This window comes from Gigantopelta aegis, chromosome 10 (assembly GCF_016097555.1).
Source record: "Gigantopelta aegis isolate Gae_Host chromosome 10, Gae_host_genome, whole genome shotgun sequence".
Taxonomy (NCBI): domain Eukaryota; kingdom Metazoa; phylum Mollusca; class Gastropoda; order Neomphalida; family Peltospiridae; genus Gigantopelta; species Gigantopelta aegis.
The window spans coordinates 36,616,163-36,627,446 of NC_054708.1; the positions used below are offsets into that span (position 1 = coordinate 36,616,163).

The 11,284-nt window shown below is 35.8% G+C and overlaps 1 protein-coding gene across 2 annotated transcripts in view; it reads left to right on the forward strand.

Annotated features, from left to right (window-relative positions):
- The window catches only part of LOC121384353 (LIM/homeobox protein Lhx3-like), a 44,401-nt gene that overhangs the window by 17,886 nt on the left and 15,231 nt on the right, over positions 1-11,284 (forward strand). For both annotated transcript variants that reach the window (XM_041514713.1, XM_041514714.1), the window contains exon 2: positions 5,741-5,915. In XM_041514713.1, the coding sequence (XP_041370647.1) occupies positions 5,741-5,915 (175 nt within the window). The remainder of the gene's footprint in view (positions 1-5,740; positions 5,916-11,284) is intronic.

Below are 11,284 nucleotides of genomic sequence, written 5' to 3' on the forward strand. Positions count from 1 at the left end.
GGGGTGGGGTGGTGGGGTGGGGGGTGGGGTGGGGGGGTGGGGGGGGGGGGGGGGGGGGGGGGGGTGTAAACAGGGGGTATAAACGGTCATATCCCTAATATAAAAAGTTTATAATCTTTTATTAAGAATTACTGAATAAACAAATGACAGAAAGTAAAAATAAACAGTTACAAATTAAATCTACAAATAATGACAAAATATCAGACGACAGTGAATGGGCACAAAAGACAGAACGACCGTTCTGATCTCGTGACATATTTGGCGCCGAATAAGTTATTTTTTTTCAGGCGGGTATTGCCGACACGATAAAAAAAAAAAAAAATGTTTTTATTGCTGAAATAAAATATAACTTTTCTTGTATGTATGAAACAGAAAAAAGAGACTGGTATTGGACATAATAAAAAAGACTGGTATTTAATATAATAACCCAGTATTTATTAAAGTTTTTGTATTCGCCGAAGTCTGTTTCCTTTGATGTCGAATGGGCAGACATACACAGATCGATGTTTTCAGTGTGTGTGTGTGTGTGTGTTTTTTTGGAAAGGGATGTCAGGATAGAAACTGCACTTTTAAAAAGTGCTTCGTCTATCGTTTATTCAGTTAAATAGTACAGTTGATTTTGTCAGTTGTGGTGGTGGTACAGTGATCTGTAGTGGAGAATTTCAGTTCTGATAGAACAGCAATACACTGTTGTAGTCTAGAGTGTGGTGGTGGTGGTACAATTATCTGTAGTGGTGTGTTCTGATGGTACAGCAATGTACTGGTGTAGTCTAGTAGGAACGGCACAACATCTTGTCAGTGTATTCAAATGCATTCCAGTTGTGGCGGTTGAATAGCTATAATGGTATTACTAGTATTTGATTGTTGACTAAACTGTCAATTAATGCCAGCTGTAATTGTGCTGTTATGTTCATAATATAAACAATAAACAAAACACAATCGCTCTTTGTTGTAAAATAATGGAAATTCATTCCATTTCAACTTACGTTCGTGCTTATATCCAATTAAGGTTCAAGTACGCTGTCCTGAGCACACACCTTATCTGTCTGGGCTGTCTGTCCAAGACAGTTAAATAATGCCAACATCTACTCTGACATGTCATGTCATATCTTGACCCTCTGCTCGACTTTAGTTCTGTTGTTAGTCTTGTATTTCTGATTTTATAATAATTGTGTCGATCTTCACAACTTTAATGATTTGGAAAAAAAGCGGTTTTCAAACTGAAACAGACGGTGTGGATGTTAAAAAGCTCATAAAGCCTCGTATAGCGTTTTAGCTGCCCATAACGCTATTGTCCATGCAGAACGTATTGTTTCCCCGAGTGCATTTCCCGCCATATGTTGAATGAAATAAATCGCCGTGATCGGAGTGTGTGCTATAGAAGGTATCCTCGGGCAGGTAATAAACACGCTACACTCAGACTCATATCCTCAACATGAATAAACATTAATGGCGTTTTAACTATTCTCATCTTCATTAATTGTTAGGGAGGAAGCTGTTCTCAGATCCTGACGGTATGTACGGTCCACATGACGCGTTAGTCCTACTTGTTTCCTTCGTTCTGTAACTAGAAATAGTATGTACGACAACTGAACTTCCAAACTATGCAAACACAGGTAAATGGTCAACGGTGTTGAGTAACCGGATCATGAAATCTATTTTGATAATATATGTGTGTAGATATTATTTTCTCTCAACTATTGATTACTTTCATTATTGGATGTGTGTGCTATTTGGTTAATGGACCACAGTATTGGCGCATAAGATCCTGCCCTATTCTGCACAACACTATCCAGCACTGTATTACATCGTATTGCATATTTGAGTAAGTACAATTATGATACATCAGGCTCTTAGGGACCTAGGGAGAGGGGGCGGAGTCATGTGCTCCCACTAGAGACTGTGCCCCCTCTACTAGATACTGTACCCCCAGATATCGTTCAGGACACAGGCACGAATTAAAAATATTATTGCTAGTAAATCTTAAGGCAGATATGAATTTTACTTTCAGGACATCTAGTTTTCAAAATTTGCGGAAGAGCATATCCCCAAACCCCCTAGAAACTTTGCTTTACGCCCTCAATTTCAGTCAACCCCCCCACACAATGTCTACTTGCTTCATCCGTGCCTGGGACTAGGGGCCTCAACATATTAAATGCCTCCCTTGTTTATCCATCGTTCGGCCACTGAAGTATAGTTTCAAATTACTAGGTATACCAAAAGATAAATATTTATGTGAAATACAAATGTATGTTAAAATGTGATGTCTGGCACCCCTTATTTGTGGCTGTTGTGGTTTATTATAAACGTGCTAGCAGACCAGTTGAACATAATGCTGTCCTGGCCACACGGTCTCGCTTCACGACAGGCGTGTTTGGATCAACATTGAACTGAAGCACGTTAAACTCTTACTTCTGATCATGATCCGGTTGGAAAACGCCGTGCTATGTGATTTATAAAAGAAATCACTATTTTTGAAACACTCATGTGGATTTTGACGAGGGCTGCTCAGATTAGTAGAAATAGAGTGGGTTTCAGCCGGGGATCAGCGTTCGTTCTGCACAATGTCTGCTGTGATTCTTATTGACTTTTAGCTAGAGTTTGTTGATCTGGAATGGGGTCCGTGTTCTCGGTTTGATCACGCTGGCGTTACTTCAGACCCGCTATCTGGTTTCAGCAGCACGTTTCTCGTCCACCCCTCACGGCGCGTCGAGCCGTTCTTACGCGCGGCCGGGACGAAGTATTAGCCTAATTGGCTGCACCGCATTTGACGAAGGCGCTAATTTAATTTACTTTGATGGGAGAGATGCGGAGAAACTCTCGTGGCACCAGTGCGCGGTGGTGGTGTAATTAAATAAGTGAAGAAATCTTGAACTTAATTCATTTACCGTCACACACCAGACGATAAAGCCCGCGTCGTCTGTCACTGGAACCCAGCGACAATTTCCCGCTTCACTGGCCCACATATCTTGAACAGCGATCCCCTCGTTTTTCAAACGGCACCGTGGACAAGGGACTACTTTCTCGGTACGATGTTTTTAGGGACCAGTAATTTTTGAAAGAGGTTGGAGAGAAAGGCAGATCCTGTTTTCGGTTAGAAGCGCCTACAAGACAAAGCACCGAGGACACGTACACTGTCTCTTTGAATTCAATCATGTCAAATAGTGGCCGCAACTAATACATTTTAGCAGAAAACTACATATGCATTTTTGTGCACTATATAAAAAACAGTACAACTGCCAGTTATATTGAAAATGTATGTACTTCGGCGTAACAAAGAATATAATATGAAAACAAAAGGATGAATAACATATTTTTATTTTCATAGTTTTGACAGCCATACTTACTTATTTTAACGTTGGTCCGTAGAACTGGCAAGGAATATCATTTATATAACGATAATAGAAAAAATGAGAACTATAATTTTAAAAAGGCTCATTGACTATGATTATTTTCATAAACCACTTTATTGTGTATTACACTTATATTACTATAATAAAGATATTATTTTAAAAAATGAATAAAGTGTAACTAAAATCCATTGACAGATTATCCTGTTAGTCAATATTAGTAGATAATGAGAGAGAGAGAGTCAATATTAGTAGATAATGAGAGAGAGAGAGAGAGAGAGAGAGAGAGAGAGAGAGAGAGAGAGAGAGAGAGAGAGAGAGAGAGAGAGAGAGAGAATCCTGGCTATGCTAATGGTAACAAAAGAAGCTAGCTCTAGCCGATGACCTAATAATCACTGCATCACTGAGGACGACACTTAATTTAACTTAATTTTACTGATACTTTTCGTTAAAACGTTTGTATACCAATACATGCTTTTATTTTCTGTGGTGTATTTTGGAAATATTTTATTGTACAAATATATTTCTGTATGTTCCTCTCAACACCTCCAAGCACCTCAGAAAACTTTGAAGTTTATTGGATTCCATACCCAAAACAAACTCGCGAGCTAATGAAGTGTGCATAAAAGCTATTGTAATAGATAATGCGAATAACCTCATTTGCCTTTAACGACCAAGGCTGAATGGGCAGCAACAGAACAAGCAGTGGTCCGCATTAACCCCTCGTCATCTGGTGCCTCTCAGAATGACAGATGCAGCCAGTAGAAGTACAAAAACAGTTCGACGTCCATGCTCACTTTACTTCATGATTGATCTCACCGCGGGCACGCAGGCAGAACGGTTAGGAACCAAATTAAAAATTCTCTCGCGGGAAAACGGGTATGAAATAAATGTCAAATTTGAACAATGTTTCATCATTAGCAATACACAACACTCGTTCATGTTTTGTTTCAAAGACTAGAATAGTACAGCACACGCACAGCTACTGGATCCCGTTAAAGAAGCAAGTGTTATAAAGTTCTATATTAAATTTGTGCTGTTGATACAAATAGCATTACTGTGAGTAGTGCCAAAATATGATTCTATTAAAATTAATTTACCTCCCCCCCCACCCCCCACCGATTTAATAATAAAATAATAGGCCGACACTGACGGTTGTGGTTTATAATTAATAACTATGTAACAAATCCATGGCATTAATCGAAAAAAAAACCCTCAAAAAAATATAATTAAAAAAATAAAATAAAAAGAAGAATTAAAAAGAATTTAATTCAAATTTACGACACTAGCATGATTTGAGATGGTATTTTGTATGTACACAAGAAGTCATTGGTTTCTTCCTTCATATTAGGATTTAGATTTTACTACATTTAGTGTAACAGAAATGTTTCACCATTTTAGTAGCACGTTTTCTCTTGCGTTCATTAAAGGCTATGTACTGCAGTCGCTGGCTGTATACACCGAGATAGCTAGTTAAAATCTGAACGACAAAACCGTAAGACACGGCCAGGGCCGTATCTCTGTACACTGCAGAGGCGAATGGGCATTCGGCAAACTAGTGGATGATTCCATGAATCTCTATCTAGAGCAGCCTCTCCCAGGCTAGTTGACTAAATCAAAACTAGCACCGAACAGAGCCATTAGAATAAGTGCACTCATGAATCACTGTCATAACAGTGATGGTATCAAGTGTTCGCGAAAGTTGAGCATGTCCTGCCCCATCGGTGACACTAGTCATTAGTACTGCCACCACAGCTGTCGTCTGTCACTTCATCTAAAACTGGTGACACCCGTCATTAGTACTGCCACCACAGATGTCGTCTGTCACTTCATCTAAAACGATGACAAATTAATAAATGTACAAGAGTTTTACCAAAGAGATGAAAAAGCATGCGCAAGTTCGAAATATGAAATAGCATCAGCCATCATTTCAGTCAGTGATGCATCGTATTGAGTAGATATAGCCTCCACATGTCTACCATAAAACGTTTTGAATGCCCCCAGGAAATTCTGGACATCATAACTTTTGTGCCAGAATGATATGGCGTTGTTTGAAATCTGCATTCAATGAGCATTCCCTAAGGTATGTTAGAAGTATATGTAGACACCAATAGCTGGAGCAGAAGGTATATTGCTCGAGAAAATTCACTATTGGAAAATTGAAGTCATCCATTTTATCATACAGCTTAGTTTGGACACCAATGCCACTTTGAATCTCTAGGCATAGATCGAGGTAGGAAACTGAAATACACATTCATGGTTACATCCAAAATAATGGACACTGTTAATCGTTGTCTTTATGTTTTTGTTTGTTGTTGTCGTTTGTTGTTTTGCTTTTGATTTTTTAAATTGAGATTTTAGTTGACATGACTTTCTTTTGTTTTGTGCAGCTGCCATACCTAAGTGTGCAGGGTGCAGCGAGCCCATACTGGACAGGTTTATACTGAAGGTTCTCGACAGATCGTGGCATTCTCGCTGTCTCAAGTGCGCCGACTGCCTCGTCCAGCTAGCTGACAAGTGCTTCTCCAAGGGGGACAAAGTTTATTGCAAAGAAGACTTTTTTAAGTAAGTACATTTCTGTTTCACCCAAATAAAAACACAGTTAATATGGTATTGTTTAAGTATTCGTACTTTCCAGATAAACTCAACTATTCCCAACCTCAGCAAGTGTTGTTCCTTACCGTGGTGCGGTAGCAACATTCTGATGGTTTTGCTTTGAGTATGGCAAATAGGTATTCTGAATCTTGTTGACGTCTGTATTTTAGTTCTATCTGTGATAATGTTTTCAAATACTCACCTTACATTTTTAAGGTTTTGTGTTGATAGTTCGGTGCAATATTGGTTTATGTTTCCTGCAACTCAAAACACTGTTTCTGTTGTCTAACCATATTATTTGGTGTTGTCTTTTTGAAGATTTAATTTTTTGCTGATTATAATATTGACGAATACGACTCTTTCACAACTGTTTACACTGTGTTTTATTGCTACGTGTACACATTTATCGTCATATACCTCCGGTTGACACCAAACAAATGTTTTTCGTGCCGGGTGTAGTTAAAAATCCATTCATCGTTAACATCATCACAGTCAACTTCCGGTGTCACTTTTATAGCAAATGACGTTTGTTCACGATATATATATATATATATATATATAACGGTTTCCTTTCAATACGTTACTTTCTTTATTATGAATTCGCAACTCGTGGGATGAAATAGTAAAATATATATAATAGTAATATATATATATATACACGTATATATATATATATATATATATATATATATATATATATATATATATATATATATATATATATATATATATATATATAATTGTGTTATTAGTATATTAAACTTAGATAATATATTATTTAAGGCTGTCTTTCAAAATCGACACAAACTGTTTAGAATATAATTTGTTTATGTATAAAAACCTAACTTGGAAGTAGCTTAATTCGTTTCTTATGTATGGATTCTTACAAAGACGTCAATTTGAGATTTAGAGCATTGCCGTTTGAATGTATATATTACGTACATGTATAATATGCTTATATGTTTTACTATTGAAATATGATTTTGTACTCTTTCATAAGTCGGACCGGCCTCGGTGGCGTCGTGGCAGGCCATCGGTCTACAGGCTGGTAGGTACCGGTTTCGGATCCCAGTCGAGGCATGGGATTTTTAATCCAGATACCGACTCCAAACCCTGAGTGAGTGCTCTGCTAGGCTCAATGGGTAGGTGTAAACCACTTGCACCGACCAGTGATCCATAACTGGTTCAACAAAGACCATGGTTTGTGCTATCCTGCCTGTGGGAAGCGCAAATAAAAGATCCCTTGCTGCTAATCGGAAGAGTAGCCCATGTAGTGGCGACAGCGGGTTTCCTCTCAAAATATGTGTGGTCCTTAACCATATGTCTGACGCCATATAACCGTAAATAAAATGTGTTGAGTGCGTCGTTAAATAAAACATTCCTTTCTTTCTTTTTTTCATAAGTCGGACTATATGTCCCAGCTAATTAAAGGACAAACGTTTGGATCTTGTTATTTTGTTAGGTGGGTTGATTTTGTAAATACTATTTTTTGCAAGTGGTTTTTTTTAATGTTGGGCGCGTCATCATTTTGTTAAGTTTACGTATACAGTGGTTTTATATTATTATTATTTTACGCTATTTTACATTACTTTCATACTATTGTGTTTTTAATGTTGGGTGCGTCACCATTTTGTTAAGTTTATGTATACAGTGGTTTTATATTATTATTATTATTATTATTATTATTATTACTACACTATTTTACATTACTTTCATACTATTGTGTTTTTTAATGTTGGGGTGCGTCACCATTTTGGTACGTTTATGTATACAGTGGTTTTATATTATTATTTTTTTTTTTTACACTATTTTACATTACCTTCATACTATTGTCCTGCATTATTTCTACACGTTGAAAAAAAGAAAAGAAATATTTCATGTATTGTTTTACTTCTTTAATCAATTGTTTTCTCTAAGCCTCATTCTGAGGACCACATCTGTCCGTGCATGCGCGAACAGCGAGATGTTCCTCGTGCTCACGTGCAGGGTATCCCGGCATCCCCTGGACACGCGACCAAGCACGTTCCACAAATACAATACCAGTATTGGGGAAATTGTTTATGTGTGGAATGGTTCTGTTTGAGGTATTATTTTATTGCAGCCATCTGGAGTGGAATAACTTCGTGTGTCTATGGAGTAAGGAGTAAAACTTTGATCTGGCCTTCCTTTAAAATAAACGCATTTTAGTTAAGTTGTAAACTGGATATTAATTTAATAATTGCTTGTGTAGCGTTAGTTCCAAATATGTAAATTCCATTAAACCGTAACACAATAAATTATAAATGTGTGTTGCAACAGACGCTGTGAACACATCGGTTACAGTGGATTTTCATTCGGGCATGGATGCTAATATCATGAAACGATACTAAATGTTAATACGTATTTTTTAGTTGGTGGGTGGTTTGCAAGAAGAACGATTGAAAATAATAACTCCGAAATGCCAATAAAGGTTTTACCCACCTCCACCCCCCCCCCCCCCCCCCCCCCCCCCCCCCCCCCCCACACACACACACAAAAAGAGAAAAAAATGTAATAATAAATAAATAAATAAAAATCAACAAAGTAAAGCAATAAAAAACAAAACAAATGAAATGTTTAGTCTATATGAATCTGTGAGAATCATTTAATATTATGGACTATTTATTTGAAGTCAAAGCTAACATTAAACCTGTGTGACAGTTGAGGCCACAGTTGAGTGCCTATATTTAGAAACCCATCAGTGTGTGTGTCTGTCTATGTCTGTATACTAAAGACGTGTCACGTATGCCAGATGCCGCCTCCGTGCCCACGCCATCTAAATGTGAGATGTCTTATTATTATGGTTAAAAATAGCTTGGTACATATCAAAGTGATACGTCCCAGTAAGACGTAATACTTCGACGTCACACGATGACGTTATCGAATGGTGCACTACAAGCTTACATGAACGTCAACGAAACGAGATGAGTGATATAATTTAAGATCGATTATGGGTAATAAATAGGATATTAAACTCGCAATAATTTTCTATCACGTTTACGTCCCTCGTGAAATAATTGTCATTGTCACTCGCTAAAGCTCGTGACAATTAAACATATTTCACTCGGAACATAAACATGATACGAAACGGAAGCTCATTTAATATTCTATAATTACGTGATCGCATTTGCCGTTACATCAGGGTATTGTTGAAATTCAGTGGGCTCAGGGTCAGACTCCCAGGGTGTTCCTCGGGTGATATGCCCCTCCCTACCCCCACCCAGAGAGAACGAGGTAACCGAAGATATGAACATGATCCATTGATAGCCCGTCATACAAACAGTATTCAATAGCAGTCGAAAACAAGTCAAAAAAAAACACAAAAAAAACTCCAAAATAAAAGAAGAAAAAAAAAAAAAAAAAATTATATACAAATCACATAAAACTGATCCAGTTTAAAAATTTCGTAAGACACGACATATATTTATTAAAAATACACAAGTTTTGTTGTTAGTGGTTTATTTTGGTGGTGTTACAGGTTATTTATAGTTAAAACTAAATATAACGTTTTCAATTCACATTAACAGAATAATATTAATTCTGAATTTTTTAAATAATTTTATTATTAAAAAATTAATTGTATCTTCCAAATGCGTATTCCTGAAATTTCCCGACTAAATATGATAGTTGTTCAAAAGTAGTACGAGACGGAGTGTGGAGATAATAACTAAATAACTAAATACAAGCTACTAAGTCTTTAATACATAACCTGAACAACTCTACGGGTGAAATCTTTACGTCATTACAAATACAATTGTTTTCCATTTTGTTAAAAAACTAAAGTGGCCGCAAACGTATACAATACAATACTCAAATAATTCCAAAAGCAGTTAAAATATGCCGATTTTTCTGTGGTGTACAGGAATGGGAAATGTTTTAGACTCTCCCTTTCCATAGCGTAAAATATAGAATTCTGGTAAATAGCAAATGTTTTCTTCAAATAATTCATGATATTGATTCCAATGCTTGCAGCTTTCGTACTATTTTTACAAAAACACTACAACATTTATTCCTTAAGATTGACAAAGTTAACAATTTATATAAAGAAGTAAAATAATGAATACGACCTAAGACAGGAACTGAAATCAATTTTAGCAAAACTATTGTTATGTTGGTGTGAATTATAGCAAAAACAATAACTTTTTAAAGTGGTTAATTATAAACACCAAATATTATATTTATAGTATTAAAATAAGGAATTGTTTTTTAAAATATCAATAGCGTTAAAAGCATGTTAAAATTAAATTTGATATCGACAAAAAAATATTTAAATGTTTTTTTGTCGCTATGAAACATTCAGTAAAAATTGACCCCTTGGCCTGATATATTTATTTGAATTAAATTTAGCAAATTTAATACTAACAAGACAAAATATAGTAAAGGAATAGCTTATTAGGAAGTGGATTTCTTCTCCCTGGTTGTCTCACATCATTAATCTTTGTCTTCTTTTTATCAGACATAAAACATTTCTTACTTTACCGAGCACCATTTCCATCTTCTTTTTATCAGACACAAAACATTTCTTACTTTACCGAGCACCATTTCCATCTTCTTTTTATCAGACACAAAACATTTCTTACTTTACCGAGCACCATTTCTCTCTTCTTTTTATCAGACACAAAACATTTCTTACTTTACCGAGCACCATTTCCATCTTCTTTTTATCAGACACAAAACATTTCTTACTTTACCGAGCACCATTTCTCTCTTCTTTTTATCAGACACAAAACATTTCTTACTTTACCGAGCACTATTTCCATCTTCTTTTTATCAGACACAAAACATTTCTTACTTTACCGAGCACCATTTCTCTCTTCTTTTCCTTTTATTTCATGTTAAATTAATTTATGTAAGTATATTATCCCCATACGCAAATAATACCGTAATAATAATAATAATAATAGTAGTAGTAGTAGTAGTAGTAGTAGTAGTAGTAGTAGTAGTAGTAGTAGTAGTAGTAGTAGTAGTAGTAGTAGTAGTAGTAGCAGCAGCAGTATTATTATTAATAGTAGTAGTAGTAGTGATAATAATAATAAATGTACTATTTTTTATTTCGAAATTCACATGTAAATTCATTCATTTTCTCTGCTATGTTCTTTCCACGTTCCCATATTACTGTTGTATGAATATACTACATGTATTACGTATCCATATTATTAGACCTATGCACTATGTTTAACCTATAACATGACTGTCAGGTAGATATCAGGACCTGAAACTGGAGTAAATACACTTTATTAAAACAACAATAATAATTAGATAATAAATAAATAAATAAGTAAATAAATAAATAAATAAATAAATAACGAACAAACAACAAA